Below are 22,328 nucleotides of genomic sequence, written 5' to 3'. Positions count from 1 at the left end.
CACTGAGCATAATACCCTCTAGCTCCTTCCAGGTTGTTACAAATGGTAGGATTTGTTTTCACCTTATGACTGAATAATATTCCATTGTATATATATATACCACATCTTCTTTATCCATTCATCTACTGATGGACACTTAAGTTGCTTCTGTATCTTGGCTATTGTAAATAGTGCTGCAATAAACATAGGGGTGCATATGTCTTTTTGAATCTGGGATCTTGTTTTCTTCAGGTAAATTCCTAGGAGTGGAATTCCTGGGTCAAATGGTATTTCTGTTTTTAGTTATTGCTTTCCACAGTGGTTGAACCAATTTACATTTCCACGAACAGTGTAGGAGGGTTCCCCTTGCCAGGAGAGGAGATTCTTAATAAGGAAATGGCCACTGTGTTCAGTCTTTCAGAAGAATGTAGCTTATTAAGACTGATAAAGGCCTTTGGATAGCACAAATAAACCATTGGTATTCTTCAAGGTATAATTGCAATTGAGTAGTGAAGATAGAAATTAGACTGTATAGTAAGAAAAAAGGAGTGATGAAAAAACCACTGTAAGTGTTCCCACCTATGCTATTGGACTCACTCATATTTTCAGGTCACACATTATATTGGTTAATTATAAACTACCCTGTGTCTACATTTTTCCTTACACCAGACAGTGATCTTCTGGAGGGCACTTACCTTGTCTTATATTGAATTTCCTCTCTAACAAAGTGCTAGATATAATTAAAAACTTTAGGTACACCTAATGACTAGACCTTTTTTCTTGGGTGACTATAAAATGACTTTTTTGGTCATTTGTTTTGCTATCCAACAACATCTTAATATTTTGTTAATTATTCTTGTCTTGATTCATGTCCTTTAATAGCAGAGTTTCTTAATAAATTTTGTTCATTTCCTGTTGTTGCTGATAAAAGGGAAAGCTATCAACTTTTTGCATATCTACCCTCTTAATATTACTTCCAGGAATCTCTAGTTGTTTCTTAGATTTTCTATTTATCTGTATCTCCTGGGGAAAAAAGAAAAAACTGTCTCTTCCAATATTTTTTTCTTCTCTTCCAATATTTATAGTAATTTTTTTTTCATTGTTGCTTTAACCAAAACCTCCAAAATAAATGTTGATGCTGTTGGCCATTCCTGTCTTGTTCCTAACTATGAGGGGAATATCTTTATTATGTTACCATTTAATAGACATGATTTGGAACAAAAACTTCATTATACTGTAATACCATAACATTAAGATAACTGCACAAAAGATTGTTAACATCTTTTATATAGTATATCATAAACCTGTATACATGGAAATAAATAGAACTAGAGTACATTTTCACAGCCACATAATATTCTACCATAGAAATGTACCATAATTTTCTAAATCAGTTCTCTATTGCTAGTTACATGTTAACATAGCACAGCTATAATGAATCTTTCTTCTTGTCTTTGAAACCATCCTTTATGATTTCATTAGGTTACAATCCTAGATGTGAATTATTAAGGTGAAGAGTATGCATTTTCTTAATCTCAAATTTACAGAAAAGTTGCAAGTATGATACAAAAACCTTTTTTCCTGAACCATTAAATTGCAGACCTGATATTAGTCCCTAATATTTTAGTTTATTTTCCAATCTAACACTGTATCAGTCTATTTTTCTCCCTTTCCAGATTTGTACTCCTTTCCATGAATTTAAGAAATCTGACATCGGTTACCTTAATATATTCTGTTACTTACTCAGTCTTCGTGATTGTAACCAGTCTCACCCTGCTGCTGCTCCCTCTCTCACAGGGATTCCCTCTTTACCCCTTTAGGTTCAGACACCTCATGCCAGGCCATCCCTAGACTCTGACACCCTACGATAGGTCACCCCAGTGTGCAGACACCCTCACTTCCTTTGGGCTCTATATCCTCATGCTGAATAACCTGCATGGATGTCCTTTTCAGCCTGCTCACCCTGCTTTTTGTTGAGTATTTCATGCCAGGCCATCCTCCTCGTGGATACTCTCCTTACTTATATAATTTAGCATTTCCACTTCTATATTCAAATATTTTCACACAAAAACTTTTACGTGAATTTTCATAGCAGCACTATTCAAAGTAGCCAGGAAGTGGAAAGAAGCTAAGTGTCTATTAGCTGAAGAATGGATACACAAAATATGTTATATCCATACAGTGGAATATTGTTCAGCCATAAAAGGAATAGAGTATGTCTATCTACTACTACATAAATGTATGACTAAAAACATGCTAAGTGAAAGAAGCTGGACAAAAGGACCACATAGTGTAGTATTCCATTTATTTGGAATGTGCAGTTTAGACATATCCCTGGAGATAGGGGTTGTGGTGAGAGGAGAATGAGGAGTGACTGCTAATGGGTACAGTGTTTCTTTTAGGTGTGATAAACATTTTCTGAAATTAGATAGTGTTGATGATTGCACAACATGTGGATATACTAAAAACCACTGAATTTTACAAGGTAAATTTTATAGAATGTGAATTTTCTTTAAAATATACATATTTACATATAAATTTATTTTAAATTTGTAATAAAATTATAAATATAATTATGTAATAAATTATTTATATTTAACTTAAAATTCTGCCCATATGATAAACAACAAACAAAAAGTGATACTTCCTTCTATGCTGTTAGAGCATGTTCTCTGATTCTTCAACCTTATCTCACTCTTCCTGATTTATTGTAGCAAAGGTCTTGTGGACATTTTCTTTGATGCTGGCCTCTTTTCTCTTGTATGCAGTCATTGTCAAAGAGAACATGAAGGATAGATCAATAACTGACTTTTTAAAGTGGGTGACTGTTAACTCTGTTAAGAGTGACCCCCTCTAGGCATTTCTTCATATAGCCATTATTTAAATTATTGGTGGTTACCTTAGTGAATGGATTGAAGAGGAAGGTATTTGCTCTTTATGTTTTTTTGTTTATTTAACAAAAAACACTTATTGCTGAAGACAAGAAAAGCAAATATAAAGTTGTTGAAATAATTTTTATTGAGTGGAAATTATGGCCTTAATTAACCCCATGGTAGTAATGGGCTGTCTAGAACATGGACTCAATCAAGAGATTTTTTAATAATTGGGATTGGCAAATGTACTTGCTGACTGGTTTGATGTGACGCTAATGGGGATTTTGGGAAGGAGTAAAAAATGATGCATAAGTTTTTGCTTTTTACTAAGTATTTAGTGGAACATTCAGTAAGATAAAGAAAATAGGAGGAAGAATAGGCTTAGTTGGAGGAAAGTAATGAAAATGACTTCAGTTTTGGTAGTTGTGGATATCCAAGTGGAAATGTTGAAAGGCAGATGTATAAACCAGTCTAAAGCTTAGCAGCATGACTTAGAAGTCATCAACATATAACTACTAACTAAAGCCATGAAAGAGTGAATGACTGGATATATATAGCTCTTTTGGATTTTACTGAAATCTTAGAAAATCAGGAGGAATCACAAGGCCTCTTGGGCAAATGAAGTGAAGAGATTTAGGGCTAAAACATCATATAGCTTGGTGGCTGTCCTGTAGCTTTCCATCCAGGTTCAGTCAGATACCAACTTGTCATCACCTGGTGATGGATGTGGTAGGAAAAGGGCTGTGCATAACAGTTGTTGACATTTGGCCATATGTCCAGATAATTGTACTCTTACACATTCTCTCTCAGCTTAAATGTTCTCTGTTAATTAAGGTGGTTGAAGTCTTATAAGTTAGCAATATTTTATGGATTTTTAAATCTAATATATATGTAAATCAGTTTGTTAGCTATAACTCTGAAACCTACTTCCTTTTTTATTTACTAATTTAATTTGTCTCCAGAGCATTTGAGGTGGCTTAGATCAGTAGCAAATGTAATAAATACAGAAAATAATTAAGGCTGTGAAAAATGTAAAGTAGAAAACTAAAGCTAGAAAGGAAACAAATGTGCCCTTGTAAGAACCTACATAGTCGCTATAGATGAGTCTCAAATTTAACTTGAAGAAATGTCATTCTTAACAGAAAAGAAGAAATACACATATTACTCCATAAAAACAGCATTTCCTAGCAGTAGTTTCTAAGTGGAGTTTTTCAAATGAGAGTCTACTTAGATTTGGTAGATAAAAGTTCCAGAGCAAATTCAGTCACAGATTTCATTTGGTCACATCTTGTAGCATCCTTTACAACAGTTAAAAAACAAAGTAATAGCATGTAAAGTGCATGCTTCTGACACTACAGTTGATCCAAGGTGGTGTTAGCTGCAAGTGTAAGTCCGGGGAGAGGAAATCCCAGGGCAAAATACCTCTAAAAACCAAAATCAGTCAAAGGGAGAAATAAAGTTTAAAATCCGTTTATTGCTTACAAATTGCAGTCTGGGCCCTTCTCTCTTTCCTGCTCCAGCAGAAGCAAAACCAGCCCTCCCCCTCACCTCTTAGGTATAGAAAAGCCCTCCAGTTGCCCAGGTAATTACCCATTGATAGGGAGATGAACTTCTCTCCACCCCTGAGGAATGATGCAAATGCACTAAAGCCATACTTCTTTCCACCTCTGAACACCTACTGATATGCAGATGTACTAAAGCCAGGCAAGATATTCTGGAAATGTTACAATTTTACCCACAGGTCACCCCTCCAGAAATCTTGCCTTACAATTTACTGGTTCCCCCTCTTCTGACCTATCTAATATCATACAGTAGCAACAGCAATAAAATCTTTGATAATCCCCAAACCAGAGGATTCAGCCTATGCAGATTGAGTAAATATACTTAACAGCACAATCTCTCTCTAAGCACAAGATATGTTTCTACACTTGTTTACTCATTCCTAGCAACTATGCTAGATTGCTCACAAAACTTTTACCAAACATTAAACAAAGTCAAGCCTCTCTTTAAGCATTTTTTCTTGACAACAGCAACACAATCATGATAATTCTCAAGCCAGAGGATTCAGGTCAAAGTCCCATGCAGATTAAGTCCAAAGCTCATCCATTCCATCCATCATGTGGCAGCTGAAGCCAGGGGGCTCATCCAGGACACAAGGACTGTAGAAGCAAATAACTGTGATTGTGGAGGGCCACTTTGCTGTTATTCCAGGAATACACAGGAAGCCAGCTTCCAGGAAACCCAAGGTGCCAGAAGAGCCAGCCATCGCCAATCCATGTGTGGAAATGTCCAAGGCCACGTTCATTTTATTCCTAATTGCTGCACCCATCCTTGCAATGCATGTCCAATAAAGTGGGTGCCTTGATTGCTCTCAATCACCAGTGACCAGCCATAGGCTGCAAAGAGATGCTCTAGGCCCCCTTGGTGGTTTGCTGATCTGCACAACGTGCAGGGCACTTCTTCCGGGATTGGCTGACATCTTCAAAGGTCAATGACAAGCCCCACTGATGGGCTACAGCCCATATTGTCTTTTGCCCCACATGCAACAAACGCTGATGTAGCCATTGCGCCACATCAGAGGCAGGCTTTCCTTCTAGCCAGTGCACCTGGGCCAATGCATCTGCTTCACCCCTCCCTGGGGATGCCAAAGGCAAATGGCCAGTCACATGATATACGTTAGGTGTCTGTGCCATACCACTCCGTGGCCTTTGGGTCCAGCCTCTCACCCACCCTAGAGTGGGATTGGTTGTTACCTTGGTTGGAGCTTTTCCAGTGATGGGCTCCATAGCCAACAGGACATGGTACACAGCAGCCCGTTGCTTCTCTATCAAGATGTAACAGACCTCTGCTCTTTTCCATAGTTGTGACCAGGCTGCAACTGGCAGCAGAAGTAGCAGCAGTAGCAGAAGCAGTAGCCTTAAGCTTGGGCTGCAGGCTGGAGTCAGCGCAGCCAGCAGCGGTGGTGGTGCCTCCACGACCACATGAGTGTAGACACATGTCTCTCAGCACGAGTGCCACTTCTCCCCATCATTTCTAGGGGCGGCCCTCCCAAAAGTTGCACCTGTTGTGACAGATTTCGGGTTCAGAGGAATCCTACCGACTGCACCAGGTGTAAATCCGGGGAGAGGAAGTCCCAGGGCAAAATACCTCTAAAAACCAAAATCAGTCAAAGGGAGAAATAAAGTTTAAAATCCGTTTATTGCTTACAAATTGCAGTCTGGGCCCTTCTCTTTCCTGCCCCAGCAGAAGCAAAACCGGCCCTCCCCCTCACCTCTCAGGTACAGAAAAGCCCTCCAGTTGCCCAGGTAATTACCCATTGATATGGAGATGAACTTCTCTCCACCACTGAGGAATGATGCAAATGCACTAAAGCCATACTTCTTTCCATGTCTGAACGCCTACTGATACGCAGATGTACTAAAGCCAGGGGAGATATTCTGGAAATGTAACAATTTAACCCACCCAGGTAATAGAAACTCCAACTCAAATTGGCTTAAACAGTAAGGGTGGTTATTTCATATAAAAGGAAATATAAAGATAAGGCTACCTGCATCACAGGGTTAATTGATTTGGGGCATCTACAGTGTTATCAACAATTTTTCTGTCTGTGTTCTGCCTTGAACAACATCAGCTTGTTTAGAAAAGCTGCTTTTCCTTATGAGCACAGGATGTATGCTAGCAAATAGTGGTTCACTCCTGGGGAGAGAGATGGGCTGGCACTTGCTGTTCCAGTAAAGCCTCTTCTCAGGTCTCGTTAGCCCAAATTGGCTTAGGCCTGAACCAGTCAATGTGGCAGGCTTATACTAATTAATTTGGATGGAGTGGATATTGGAGACTCAATCATAGTGCCCACCACAGGTAGATTATAGCATACTAAAAAGAATCATGAATGTCCTTAAGATAGTCTTCTGTAAACATCACTTCTCTTAGCTGGACTTTTCATCGTGATGGAGTAGTGCAAGGGCCATAACTCACAAGGTCTTAGAGTAAAATATTCTCAGTTGTAGATTGATGATTGAATCCTGTACCTCAAAGTAGTAGATTTGACATCCTTTGACGAAAAGTAAAAAGCCTAATCATAACTTCACCTCAATAAAACACTATACTACTTTTACATTTTATTTTCTTTGCTCAAGAAAAAATTCTGAATTATTTCAAGCATATAAGCAAAAGGTAATGAATTGCTCAAAATTCTATACCACAAAGCAGAGTTATAAAGATATCCCTCCCCTAACCTATTTCTTTTGATAACCAGAAGTGTGGAACATATTTTTCTACTTAAAAAAAATTGTATCAGTTAGAAATATTTTACCATCCTTTGATGTAAGTAATTAAACTTATATGGTACTTACATATTATCAAGTAAAGGATTACTTTCTCCCCCAGTGTTTTATATGTGCAATATTATGTTTGCAAACTGCTCCAGCTTTTTGTATTAAAATGTTAAAAAAAAACTTTTGCCTTTTGTGTGCATGTATTAACATAACCAATTATTTATAGGAAGAAAACAAGAGAAACTACTTTATCATATAATAAACTTTGTCTCCCTCTCTTTTTAGGATATTTTCTTTTCTGGATGTTGTAACCTTGTGTCGTTGTGCTCAGGTCTCCAGGGTAAGAATGATTAACATGATTACAGGGAGACCCCTTCCTGTCACTGATACCAGCCTCTATAGAAGGCGAACCACTTACTACAGATGTTAGTTATATGTTATGTTTCAAAGGATGTTATTTCATCCATGGCATACCCAAACCCATGTAATTCTACAACGAGATTGTACTACATGTACTATCTCTAATTTTAATTTTTTTGGAACTCTCGACTGTATACTACAACAGAGGAAACATTTTCAAGGAAAAACCATTGAACATACAAATTAAAAGGTTAGGCTGCACTCATAATTGTAATAGGATAGTGTTTCATTATGTTTCCCTAATTCATTTCATACAACCATAAACACAGAAAGCTCTTGAGGGCCTAATTCTCATATTATCTCCCCATATTCTTTCTTCAAAAGATAATACCTACAAAATAATTTTTTTAAAATTATAAAGCAAACCGGATTCCATTCTCAAAGTCAGTTTCTGCATCATAATTTAATTACCCATTTTTGTCAGTGGACATTGCTGTGACAAAACAGTGAAACTCATAATCTTATTTGCTTCCACTAATATAAAGAATAGATTCTCTGTTGTGGGAAAATGGCTTTTATGAACCAGTCCTAGTCTTTTCTAATAAATATATATAATAAACTTAATGAAATGAATACCTACAATTACCATCTTTTTTTAAAATGAGACAATGGCTTTTTTAATGTATTAACGAATATTTATTGGTAACCTACTATCTACCAGGTCTAAGTTCTGGGTATATAATATGATCATATTATAGAGTATTGCATTTATCTTTGTAGATAGACCCAGGTTTTCCTTCAGATTACCAGCACCACCACCCTCAAAACAACCCACAATTGACCATAGAAAATTCATCTTGCCTTGCTAACTTTAGTGTAATTTCTACATCCTACAAGCCATGCTAAGTCTGTGTAACTGCTATTTTGGAAACAATTAGTAGTATTTTGATGATTTCTATTCATTTCATTTCTGACTCTCCTGCTTGAGTTGTTGCTGTAGACATGGCCAATGCAAGTGAGTGGGGTTTCTTCTCTGTCTCCATATGAAGCTGAGGTCATCACTGAGGAACAAAACACCCATACCAGTGTTTAAACCTGTTTATTTGCAGAGTTTCATCTCAGGAATGTTGATTTGAATGAGTTTCAATTGTTGTTTTCATTTGCAATTACCTCTTTCCTCTTAATATATTTTATCTCAAAGGAAAGCACAGTGCCAATTTTCATTAAATCTGGATGATTGGTACTTAGTGGTTATCCAATTGTTTTCTGTATTTAAAGTATTTAATTTGCTTTTTAAACGACTCTGTGAAGAAGAACTTGTAATTCCTAATTATACTTTATGTTTGGCGTATTTCCTGCTTGTTGGAAAAAGTAGTATAAGGAAGTGAGAAGAAGTGAGAAATACCAAACCAAATAACAAGTATATTTAGCCCAAGAATCTAATAAACATCTTTAAAAGTTTTATGTGTTGTTTCTCATGGCTAGCCATTTAAGAAACCATTGGAAAATTATGAAGCCACAAAAAGAAAAGTAACATTGAGCTCCTGAGAAAACTTTAAAGAGTTCTAGAATAATAACTCATACCCCTGACATATTTCATATTTCCTACTGATTGTGTGACAACTACCCTGGGGCTTTTAAATGTATTCACAATTTCTTTCTTAGAATTTCAGTATTTTTGAAATTATATTTTGTTGTAGTAAGAAATGATAGTCTAACTTTATAACTCAACAATATTAAGACTTTTGTTTACACTTTAAATTTAATAGGGAAAACTTTAAAAGCTTTCTAATTAATGCACAGAATGATCCACAAATAACACTTACTGTAGTCTTTTTTTTTCCTACCTAATCCAGGCAAGTTGAAAAGCTTAGAAACTTTCTTGCCTCCCTTTAACTTATTAGAGATATGTATCAGAAGTCTTAAACTTTCACTGTTTTAAAATTACCACTGACTCAAGTTGAAGAGAAACATAACCGATTGAAAAAACATGCCTGAGTGAGGAAAAAGTGTTAAGGCTCTATGAAGTATACAGAGAAATGACAATGTCTTTTCTAAGTTCCAAATCACATACTACAGTTTCAAGTCAGACCAGGTGATGCTATGGATAGCAAATCTATATTGAGCATAGAAATATTCAGAGTCGTGTCTAATTTATTTGGTTTCACCCTCATCTTGTTCCCAGTTGAGGGACTTACTTTTTATCAACTATACTGTCTCATTTTGGGATTAGAAACTAGAATCAGTATAAAAAGTTTCTGGCTCTGATACTTCATCACCTGTCCTTTCCCAACCTCCTCTTTTGTAGCTGTTAGCTTCTGTACTCACTCATTTATGAGATAATCTGATTGGATAAAGTATGACTCAGAAACAAGGCAGACCTTTTGGGAGTTAATTGGTGGTGTGGTTACTGAGAAATTGGCCAGTTTTTAATCATTAGTAGGTTGCATTGTGAACTTGAATATTGCTGGCTTTTCCCCTTTAATTCAACTTCTGCTTATTTTGTCTCTTTTTCTTCAAAATAGGCCTGGAATGTTCTGGCTCTGGATGGCAGTAACTGGCAGCGAATTGACCTGTTTGATTTCCAGAGGGATATTGAGGTATAATTATGTGGTGTGTGGCCCCATTTCTGTTGTTAGAATATAATTACAGCATGGAACAGATTAGCCCCAAACACATAAATCTCTTTCTCTGGAGAGAGAAACTATTAATTTCAGTGCATCTGAATTTCATGGGAGCCATAGTGTTCCCAAGAGCTTGTTCAGGTTTTGAGAATGAGCAGAATTATTTTACTAAAGTAATACTAAATTATTTAGTATTAATAGGATTAAAAGTTTCATTTTTATTTTTGTTGTGGAAATGCAAACCTGTGCTTGCTCATTTTAAGGAAGTCTTTTTATATTTGTTTATTGAAGACTAAGTAGAGTTAAGAACTTGTCAGGGGATGATATTTGCATAAATTCTTCTTGAGATGAGCATTGGGGAGCCTACACATAGTTTTTGTGGAGTATTAAAGAACAATGAAACCATAGTGATTTACTGAATGATTTTTGGTGGGGAGAGATTTTTTTTTCTATAATCTTCATGGATGTAAATGCTTAAAGTGACAAGGCCTACAAAGTCATTCGGCAAGCTTTTGTTAAGTGTTCGTTGAGTCTTGAGGCTATATTTGGCATACTATAGTAAACACTTTGGAAAGGACACAAAAATAATGAGTTAATGTCCTTCTGTATAGTGAATTAATGTCCTCAGTAGCTTCAGTTAAACAAAGAGGGCAGTTTCCATTACTACAGTGGCATAAGAGAACTAGAGTACCATTTCCTCGAATACAGAGTATCTTACAAATTAAACAAATAAATAATACAGGGTTTAGGCATGTTTCAAGTGGATGGATTAATTGGGAAAGCTTTCTCACAGTAAGTTGAAGTTTTCCAATTGAATTAATTAGGTCTTTAAAGCAAGTAGAAGCCCCTTCTTTATAAATTACTAAAAACAAGGATGTGTTTTTTTTTCAGAAGCAGTGTGGTAGCCTGTATTTTCATTTATCTGTTTTTTTACAGGGCCGGGTAGTGGAGAATATTTCAAAAAGATGTGGGGGCTTTTTACGAAAGTTAAGTCTTCGTGGATGTCTTGGAGTAGGAGACAATGCATTAAGGTAAGAACATAGCTATTGATAAACTGATCTGCATGACTCAGGTAAAGAACAGCACCATCTCACCCAGAAAAGGCTAAAGTAGTTTCCATATTCCTAAGCTATCCTGAACCCAAACACACATACATTGCTTATAACACAAAAATATCCAGTAGTGGGATGCATAGTTTTGAGAATAAAACGAGTGCTCCCCCAAACCAAATTCCCCATATCATAAACGGTTCTTTTGGAGCTTTGAGTAAATTTTTTTTCATTTACTCAAAGTTAGGATAATATTAACCTTGGTTGACAAAAAGATCATGTTTAAAAGTTTATGGTTGAAAATTAATTTATTTGTAATTTTGAACTACTTTTGTACCAGCACCCATTATTACCTAATACATATTTTTTAATGACTAGAATTTTGCCCATTTCAAACCTTTTTCTTTGTTTCTTTCCTGCAAAGGACCTTTGCACAAAACTGCAGGAACATTGAAGTACTGAATCTAAATGGATGTACAAAGACTACAGATGCGTAAGTATTTTATATTTTAGAAGGTTTGGTCATAGCTCCTTGTGTCCAGCCTATACTAGCTTTAAATGTAGGCTATTAAATATATTTAGCAAGTTTTATTCTGGATTTATAGAGGAAAGATATTTTAAAAGGAAAAGAGTAAATTAAAGTAGAAATGGAATTTGACCCAAATCCTATCTTGAGATTTTTTTTTGCATTATTATCATTCTTTATTGAATTTATTTCTTATTAAAATGTGTAGTTTTTTTTAAAATTTTGATATCATTAATCTACAATTACATGTATTTTAAACAAAATTTTAAAGAGATTTTAAACAAAACTCAAAAATTGTAGTCAATGAGTATGCAGTACAGATATTTATAAATTACTAGGACTGCTTATATTTCAAGAAGTTGCTAGTAGCTGTCATTCAAAAGACATGGTGAATGATAATTATATAAAAAGATGTAAATAGCTTGTGATAGATAATCAGTATTGAGAACACTTATTAAATGACTCTTTAAAAGTACAGTGTCTGTGTCAGTCACATATAAATGTAAAAGAAATAAAACAATCCTTCATCCTTGAAAGCTTACTGTCACAGACAGAGTAGACAGAGAAGGTAGCCATAAAAGACATCCAGACCAAGTATCTATTGGTAATAATACTTATCAAATGACATTTAAATGTCATGTAGGCATATTGTTGCCTATTGTGAGGTGAAATTAAGCAGGTGAAGGAAGCATGTTTATATAGGGAGGGGCTAGGATCATTCACTGAATCTTCCTGTTGAAAAAGGCCTCATGATTAGCACACATAACATAGGGTGGGGGGGCACAGGGAAGGCAGTATAACACAGAGAAGACAAGTAGTGACTCTATAGAATCTTACTACGCTGATGGGACAGTGACTGTAATGGGGTATGTGGTGGGGACTTGATAATGGGAGGAATCTAGTAACCACAGTCTTGCTCATGTGATGATATATTAATGATACCAAAAAAAAAAAAAAAGGCCTCATGTAAAAGATGGGATCTTTCAGATTGCTTGAATGCAGAAAAGTGGAAGATGCTCCAAGCACAGGGTGTACTTTTATTTATTCAATTCCTTTATTTGAGGTCACAACAAACATTAACTTTTAATAAAAGAAAGTGTCTGAAAGACAGGGACTGTGGCTATTAATTCTACTAACAAGTATTATTCCTATGGATTGGTTTGTAAACCTTTAATATGAAGTACAAATTTACTAACCCCTCCTACAACTATAACTTAAAACCAGTAGCCCTACATTTACTTTAGACAATTACTTGTTTATTTTTTTCCTTTGAATACTTATATTACAGAGATTAAGAATTTGACTACTTGGCATCATGACATATAATTTACACTTTTTCTAGGAATCGATCCTATATACCAAAGATACATGAGTAAAAATGTAATGCAATTTTATTCATTTTTACTGTTTGTAATAACAAATACTGCATTATTGTGAACAGCAAAAGACAAACAACCCCAAATGTGTGTAAATAGAGAACTGGTTATTTCAAAGGAATAAGGAGAAGAATCTCTACAGTGCTCTAGAGTGATCTGTAGGACATACTTATAAGAAAGCAAACTGTAGAAGAGTTTGTATAATAAATAAGATACTTTTGGTAGGGCCAAGGGACATAATACAAATATATATCCATATTTATTTATCACCTGCACAAAGAAACAGTGGAAAGATAATAAAAAATGGTTACTTGCAGGAGAGAGAGAAAACACAGAGGCAGGGATAAAAGGGAGACCTCTGAAGGATGTTTTAGAATTTTACTTTAATAGCCATATAGATACTTTATATAATTAAAACATGAATTAAGTCAAAAAGAAACCAAAGCAGCTCCAAAAAATTGAAAATAAATAAAACACATGAACCCAACCATATCAAGTTGGAGCTGTAACCACACAGAGATATTACTTCTGACTTTTATTTCTTATGAAAAATTTTAAACATGTACCAAAACAGACAAAATAGTATAGTGAGCCCGTCACCCACCTTCAAATTGATAATTGAGAAATTTTCACTTCATGACTAGTCTTCTTTCATTTATACCCATACCCACTTACCCTCTCTCATTTAATCACATTTTGAAAAAGAATCCTAGACATATTATTTAATCTGTAAATTTGCGTGTTTAACAGATAAAAGCTTTTAACATAAGCACATTTAACTGTCACTCCATAAAAAACTTAATACCTTAAAGTCATCAGATAACTACTGGTCAGTGTTTAGATTTTTGCCTGCTCTAGTGACTTTAGAAATGCAGTATTTTAAATACAGTATAAAAGAAAAAGATACAAAATTTAAAAGTTGAAGATGGAGACTTCGTTTCTGGTCATGACAGTAACTGCCTTCCTGCTATAAACAGCTTATAAAACTGTACAATACATAGAAAACAATCAATTTGAGATGTTGGACAACACGTAGCACAGGACTGAGAAACAAATGAAGTGCCCTGTGGGTTCCCTTACTTGGTGGCATTTTCCAGATAATGGCACAAGGAAATCAAAGCACAAAGTTCTGATTTATTTGAAAAGAAAGAGATTGGAGTTCAAGAAGAACAGATTGGCTGGAATTTGTGTCTGGAAAGGTGGGGAGCTACTCAAAAAAGGGCTACAGAAATCTACATAGATTTGACTGAATAGTAAACTACATATACATATATTGAGACTCCACAAAGCTGGGCAAGGAACGTCTAATAAAGAGAGAAAGATAAAAATTACTGGTAAAATGGAAAACTGCCAGAACTTAAATAAGGCTGGGAGAAGTTCTAACTACCCCAAATGGAGAAAGCTTATTGAACACCTTGGAACATTTAGTAGAGACTTTAGAAGGGTAACACCTTGAGCTGAACTAGATCTGTTCTAATAAAGATTGAAAGAAAAAATTTAGGATCAAATTGACCTACAGCTAACTTAACTACCTGCCAAATCAAAACTCAACCTTCTTTAAAGAAAGACAGCAAAATCTAGGCACTCAGCAATGTAGCATACAAATTCCCAGCATGCAATAAAAAATTACAAGACATTCAGAAATGCAGGAAATGACACCAAAGGAGGAACAGAAGAAAAGCCAGTCAATAGAAACAGACCCAGAAAGGACAGAGATTATAAAATTGACCAATGAAGAGTTAAAAAATAGCAATTATAAATATGCTCAAGAATAAGAAAACCCAAAAGATAATATGGAGATTAAAAGGATGGGACTCCAAGAAGGGACTAGTGGTTACCAAAGGGAAGGGGTTGGGGAGGTTGGGTGAGGAGGAAGGGAGAAGGGGATTAAGGGGCATTATGATTAGCACACATAATGTAGGTGGGTCACAGGGAAGGCAGTATAGCACTGAGAAGCAAGTAGTGACTCTGTAGCATCTTACTATGCTGATGGACAGTGACTGCAATGGGGTATGGGGGAGGGGACTTGATAATATGGGTGAATGTTATAACCACAGTGTTTGTGAATCCTTCATAAGATTGTGTATCAATGATACCTTTAAAGAAAAAAAGATAACATGTTGTAATCTGTGAGCAAACTATAAGAAAATAAATCAAAAATAATAAAAAATCAACAGGAATTTAAGCAGTTCTCTTAACACAAGAAAACAAAGAGAGAAACAGAAAAACAAACCAAAAAAATGAAGCAAACAAAAAAAGATAGCAAAATAGGAGACAAAATCCAACCAATAGTTCAGTTAAATGTAGACAGATGCAGCACTTCACCCAAAAGACAGAAATTGTCGGGATGGATTAAAAAGTAAGACCCAATTTACATGCTATCCACAAGAGACATGCTTTTTAGATTCAAAGATACATATAGGTTAAAAGTAAACAGATGGAAAAATGCATGCTATACAAATACAACATTTCACCCATTGATTATGGAATGAATGTTCTTTACAGATTGGAACATTCTCCAGGATAGAGTACAGATTGGGCTACAAAGCAAGCTTTTAAAAATTCAAGGTTGAAATCTTACAAAATATGTTCTCTGACCAGAACTAGAGAATTAAACTTAGAGATGCACAACACAGCAAAATCTGAGAAAACCCCAGGTATTTGGAAATTAAGCAACATGCTTCTAAATAACACATTAGTTAAAAGATGAAAATCACGAGAAATTTTTTAATAAAAGATTTCGAACTGAGTGAAAATGAAAAGCTACCAAAATTATGAGATACAGCTTTAGCAGAGGTGTAGGTCTGAGTTCCTACATCAGAAAAGAGATGAGAGCTCAAATGAGCAGCAACATTCAACATTAAGAAACTAGAAAAGAAGACCAAACTAAACCCAAAGCAAACAGAGGAAGGAAATACTAAAGATTAGATTGATTAACAGTGAAATACAAAACAGAAAAACGCTAATAAAATCAATGAAACCAAAAGCTGATTCTTTGAAAAAAGATGAACCAAACTGACAAACCTTGGCTAAAGAAGAGAAAAAACAAAAATTATTAAAGAACAGGAATGAAGGAGAGAACTAAGTACCCATCCCAAAAGACAGAGATTAAAAGGATTATCAGGAAATACAAGTAACTTTATACTTATAAATTAGTCAACCTAGCTGAAATGGACAAATTCTTGGGAAAACACAAATTACCAAATTTGGCTCAAAAAAGCCAGACAATTCTGAATAGATCTATAACAAGTAAATTCAGTAATTAAAAATTGTCCCATAGGGATTACATCAAACTAAAAAGCTTCTGTACAGCAAACGATACCATCAGTAGAACAAAAAGACATCCTACAGTATGGGAGAATATATTCATAAATGACATCTGATAAGGGGTTGAGATCCAAATTATATAAAAGAACTCACACACCTCAACAAACAAAAAGCAAATAAGCCAATTAAAAAATGGGGAGAGTTGCTGAACAGACAGTTCTCCAAAGAAGAAATTCAGGTGGCCAACAGACACATGAAAAGATGCTCCACATCGCTAATCATCAGAGAGATGTAAATTAAAACCACAATGAGATATCACCTCACACCAATTAGGATGGCCAACATCCAAAAGACAAACAACAACAAATGCTGGCGAGGATGTGGAGAAAGGGGAACCTTCCTACACTGCTGGTGGGAATGTAAACTAGTTCAACCATTGTGGAAAGCAGTATGGAGGTTCCTCAAAAAACTTAAAATAGAAATACCATTTGACCCAGGAATCCCACTCCTTGGAATTTTCCCAAAGAATACAACTTCTCAGATTCAAAAAGACATATGCACCCCTATGTTTATCACAGCACTTTCTATAATAGCCAAGATATGGAAGCAACCTAAGTGTCCATCAGTAAATGAATGGATAAAGAAGATGTGGTACATATACATGTACAGTGGAATATTATTCAGCCATAAGAAGAAAACAAATCCTACCATTTGCAACAACATGGATGGAGCTAGAGGGTATTATACTCAGTGAAATAAGCCAGGTGGAGAAAGACAAGTATCAAATGATTTCACTCCTCTGTGGAATATAACAACAAAGAAAAAAATGAAGGAACAAAACAGCAGTAGACTCACAGAACCCAAGAAAGGACTAACATTACCAAAGGGAAAGGGACTGGGGAGGATGGGTGGGAAGGAAGGGATAAAGGGGAAAACAGGGCATTACGATTAGTACACATAATGTAGTTGGGTGGGGGGGACACGGGAAAGGCAGTATATACAGAGAAGACAAGTAATGATTTTATAGCATCTTACTATGATGATGGACAGTAATTACAATGGGGTATGTGGGGGGGGGACTTGATAATAGGGGGAGTCTAGTAACCATAATGTTCAAGTAATTGTACATTAACGATATCAAAATAAAATTTTTTTAAAATTGTCCCATAAAGAAAATTCCAGACCCAGATGGCTTCACTGGTAGTTTCCATCAGATATTTAAAGAAATAATACTAATCTTCAAACTCATTCACAAAATAAAAGAGGAAAGACTTTGTAACTCATCTACGAGGCCAGTATTTTTCTGATACCAAAGCCAAACAAAGACATCACAATAAAAGGAAATCAACTCATCAGTATCCCTCAGGAACAGTGATGTAAAAATACTTGAAAAAATTTTAGAATCCAGTAACATATGAAAAAATTTTGGACCACACCAAATAGGATTTATCTCTTTAATATCTGAAAATCAATTAATGTAATATCTCATAATTAGTACAGTAAAATGGGGGCCAGCAAACTCTTTCTATATGAGGCCAGATAGTAAATATTTTAGACTTCATTGGTCATACAGTCTCTTTCACAACTACTCAACCCTGCCTATGTTTTAGAAAAGCAGCCATAGACAATATATAAACCAATAAATATAGTTGTGCTCCAGTATAATTTATTTCTGGGAACTGAGGTTTAAATTTCATATAACTTTTTGTGTCACAAAATATTATCTTTATATTTTCTGTCAACCATTTAAAAACATCAAACCCATTCTTAACTTGTGAGCCATATAAAAAATAGGCTGCTGGTAAGATTTACTGCCCTCTAGAATGAAGGACAAAAAACACGTGATCATTTCAATGTGTTAGGCAGCCTCTAAAATGGCCCCCAGATAATCCCTGCCTCCTTGCATTCACCCCCTTGTGTAATCTTTTCTTCTGTATGGACTGGACCTAGTGACTCATTTCTAACAATAGACTACTGCATAAGAGATTGAATGTCACTTGGAGATTAGGTTACAAAAAGACTGTGACTTCTGTCTTGCTCTGCTTTCTCTCAGGGGTCTGGCTCTGGGGGAAGCAAACTGCCATTTTAAGTAGCTCTGTAGAGAGAGGCCCATGTGGCAAGGAACTGAAGTCTCCGGTCAGCAGCCAGCTAGGCCCTGAAACCTACCAAAAAGCAAATGAGTGAGTTTGGGATTGGATCTCCTGAGGTCTGCAAACAGCCACCTAAATGAACTTGAGAGGGAGTCTGCATTCAGTCAACCTTTGAGATGACTGCCTTGATTGCAGCCTGGGAGAGAACCAGAGTCAGAGGCACTCTGCTAAACTGACTGTGCCTGTATTCCTGACCAAGAAAAACTCTCAGATAATATTTTTTAAAAAATTTTATTAAGGTATTGATATGTACTCTTATGAAGGTTTCACATGAAAAACCAATGTGGTTACTACATTTACCCATATTATCAAGTCCCCACCCATACCCCAATGCAGTCACTGTCCATCAGTGTAGTAAGATGCCACAGATTCACTATTTGCCTTCTCTGTGCTACACTGTTCTCCCCATGACCCCCCCACACCATGTGTACTAAACATAATACCCCTCAATCCCCTTCTCCCTCCCTCCCCACCCACCCTCCCACACCCCTCCTCTTTGGTAACCACTAGTTCCTTCTTGGAGTCTCTGAGTCTGCTGCTATTTTGTTCCTTCAGTTTTGCTTCGTTGTTATACTCCACAAATGAGGGAAATCATTTGGCACTTGTCTTTCTCCTCCTGGCTTATTTCACTGAGCATAATATCCTTCAGCTCCATCCATGTTGTTGCAAATGGTAGGATTTGTTTCTTTCTTATGGCTGAATAGTATTCCATTGTGTATATGTACCACCTCTTCTTTATCCATTCATCTACTGATGGACACTTAGGTTGCTTCCATATCTTGGCTATTATAGAAAGTGCTGTGATAAACATAGGGGTGCATATGTCTTTTTGAATCTGAGAAGTTGTATTCTTTGGGAAAATTCCAAGGAGTGGGATTCCTGGGTCAAATGGTATTTCTATTTTTAGTTTTTTGAGGAACCTCCATATTGCTTTCCACATGGTTGAACTAGCTTACATTCCCACCAGCAGTGTAGGAGGGTTCCCCTTTCTCCGCCTCCTCACCAGCATTTGTTGTTCTTAGTCTTTTTGATGTTGGTCATCTTTACTGGTGTGAGGTGATTATCTCATTGTGGTTTTAATTTGCATTTCACTGATGATTAGTGATGATGAGCATCTTTTCATGTGCCTGTTGGCCATCTGAATCTCTTCTTTGGAGAACTGTCTCTTCATATCCTCTGCCCATTTGCTAACTGGGATATTTGCTTTTTGGGTGTTGAGGCATGTAAGTTCTTTATGTATTTTGAATGTTAACCCCTTGTCAGATATGTCATTTACAAATACAGTCTCCTATACTGTAGGATGCCTTTTTGTTCTATTGATGGTGTCCTTTGCCATACAGAAACTTTTTAGTTTGATGTAGTCTCATGAGTTCATTTTTGCTTTTGTTTCCCTTGCTCAAGGAGATGCATTCAGGAAGTTGCTCATGCTTATATTCAGGAGATTTTTGCCTATGTTGTCTTCTAAGAGTTTTATGGTTTCATGATGCATATTCAGGTCTTTGATCCATTTCAAGTTTACTTTTGTGTATGGGGTTAAACAATAATCCAGTTTCATTCTCTTGCATGTAGCTGTCCAGTTTTGCCAATACCAGTTGTTGAAGAGGCTGTCATTTCCCCATTGTATGTCCATGGCTCCTTTATCATATATTAATTGACCATATATGGTTGGGTTTATATCAGGGCTCTCTAGTCTGTTCCATTGGTCTATGGGTCTGTTCTTGTGCCAGTACCAAATTGTCTTCATTAATGTGACTTTGTAGTAGAACTTGAAGTCAGGGAGCATAATCCCCTCTGCTTTATTCTTCCTTCTCAGAATTGCTTTGGCTATTTGGGGTCTTTTGTGGTTCCATATGAATTTTAGAACAATTTTCTCTAATTTGTTGAAGAATGCTCTTGGTATTTTGATAGGTATTGCATTGCATCTGTAGATTGCTTTAGGCAGGATGGCCATTTTGACAATATTCTTCCTATCCATGAGCACGGGATGTGTTTCCATTTATTGGTATCTTCTTTAATTTCTCTCATGAGTGTCTTGTAGTTTTCAGACTATAGGTCTTTCACTTCATTGGTTAGGTTAATTCCTAGGTATTTTATTCTTTTTGATGCAACTGTGAATGGAATTGTTTTCCTGATTTCTCTTTCTGCTAGTTCATTGTTAGTGTATAGGAATGCCACAGATTTCTGCATATTAATTTTGTATCCCACAACTTGCTGAATTCAGATATTAGATCTAGTAGTTTTGGAGTGGATTCTTTAGGGTTTTTTTTGTACAATATCATGTCATCTGCAAACAGGGATAGTTTAACTTCTTCCTTACCAATCTGGATACCTTTTATTTCTTTTATTTCTTTGTGTTGTCTGATTGCCGTGGCGAGGACCTCCAGTACTTTGTTGAATAATAGTGGTGAGAGTGGGCATCCTTGTCTTGTTCCCGATCTTAAAGGAAAAACTTTCAGCTTCTCACTATTAAATATAATGTTGGCTGTGAGTTTGTCATATATGGCCTTTATTATGTTGAGGTACCCATTTTGTTGAGAGTTTTTATCATGAATGGATGTTGAATTTTGTCGAATGCTTTTTAGCATCTGTGGAGATGATCATGTGGTTTTTGTTCTTCTTTTTGTTGATGTGGTGGATGATGTTGATGAAATCTCGAATGTTGTACCATCCTTGCATCCCTGGAATAAACCCTTCTTGATCATGATGGATGATCTTTTTGATGTATTTTTTATTTGGTTTGCTAATATTTTGTTGAGTATTTTTGCATCTATGTTCATCAAGGATATTGGTCTGTGATTTTCTTTTTTTGTGGTTCTTTCGCTGGTTTTGGTGTTAGAGTGATGCTGGCCTCATAGAATGAGTTTGGAAGTACTCCCTCTTCTACTCTTTGGAAAACTTTAAGGAGGTCTTCACTAAATGTTTGATAAAATTCAGCGGTGAAGCCATCTGGTCCAGGGATTTTTGTGCTTAAGTAGGTTTTTGATTACCAGTTCAATTTCATTGCTGGTAATTGGTCTGTTCAGATTTATGTTTCTTTCTGAGTCAGCCTTGAATGGTTGTATTTTTCTAGAAAGTTTTCCGTTTATTTTAGGTTATCCAGTTGTTAGCACATAATTTTTCATAGTATTCTCTAATAATTCTTTGTATTTCTGTTGTGTCTGTAATGATTTTTCCTTTCTCATTTCTGATTCTGTCTATGTGAGTAGACTCTTTTTTTTCTTGATAAGTCTGGCTACGGGTTTATCTATTTTGTTTATTTTTTTGAAGAACCAGCTCTTGCTTTCATTGATTCTTTCTGTTGTTTTATTCTTCTCTATTTTATTTATTTCTGCTCTAATCTTTATTAATGTCCCTCCCTCTGCTGACTTTGGGCCTCATTTGTTCTTTTTCTAGTTAATTGTGACTTTAGACTGCTCATATGGGATTGTTCTTCTTTCCTGAGGTAGGCCTGTATTGCAATATAAGCACAGCCTTGACTGTGTCCCAAAGATTTCGCAGTGTTGAATTATTGTTGTCATTTGTCTCCATATATTGCTTGATCTGTGTTTTTATTTGGTCATTGATCCATTGGTTATTTAGGAGCATGTTGTGAAGCCTCCATGTGTTTGTGGGATTTTTCATTTTCTTTGCATAATTTATTTCTAGTTGCATACCTTTGTTGTCTGAGAAACTGGTTGGTACAATTTCCATCTTTTTTAATTTACCGAGGCTCTTTTTGTGGCCTAGTATATGATCTATTTTTGAAAATATTCCATGTGCACTTGAGAAGAATGTGTATTCTGCTGCTTTGGGGTGTAGAGTTCTGTAGATGTCTGTTAGGTCCATGTGTTCTAATGTGTTGTTCAGTGCC

At 35.9% G+C, this 22,328-nt stretch overlaps 1 protein-coding gene across 6 annotated transcripts in view; it reads left to right on the top strand.

Annotated features, from left to right (window-relative positions):
• The window catches only part of FBXL20 (F-box and leucine rich repeat protein 20), a 114,101-nt gene that overhangs the window by 67,621 nt on the left and 24,152 nt on the right, over positions 1 to 22,328 (top strand). For all 6 annotated transcript variants that reach the window (XM_036930508.2, XM_036930509.2, XM_036930504.2 and 3 more), the window contains 4 exons: positions 7,412 to 7,466; positions 10,012 to 10,086; positions 11,047 to 11,141; positions 11,584 to 11,652. In XM_036930508.2, coding sequence (XP_036786403.2) covers positions 7,412 to 7,466; positions 10,012 to 10,086; positions 11,047 to 11,141; positions 11,584 to 11,652 — 294 coding nt within the window. The remainder of the gene's footprint in view (positions 1 to 7,411; positions 7,467 to 10,011; positions 10,087 to 11,046; positions 11,142 to 11,583; positions 11,653 to 22,328) is intronic.

The sequence above is a fragment of the Manis pentadactyla genome, chromosome 4, assembly GCF_030020395.1.
Source record: "Manis pentadactyla isolate mManPen7 chromosome 4, mManPen7.hap1, whole genome shotgun sequence".
NCBI classification, from domain to species: domain Eukaryota; kingdom Metazoa; phylum Chordata; class Mammalia; order Pholidota; family Manidae; genus Manis; species Manis pentadactyla.
The sequence above is the reverse complement of the archived record's forward strand: the minus strand, read 5'-3'. Positions and strand labels throughout refer to the sequence as shown.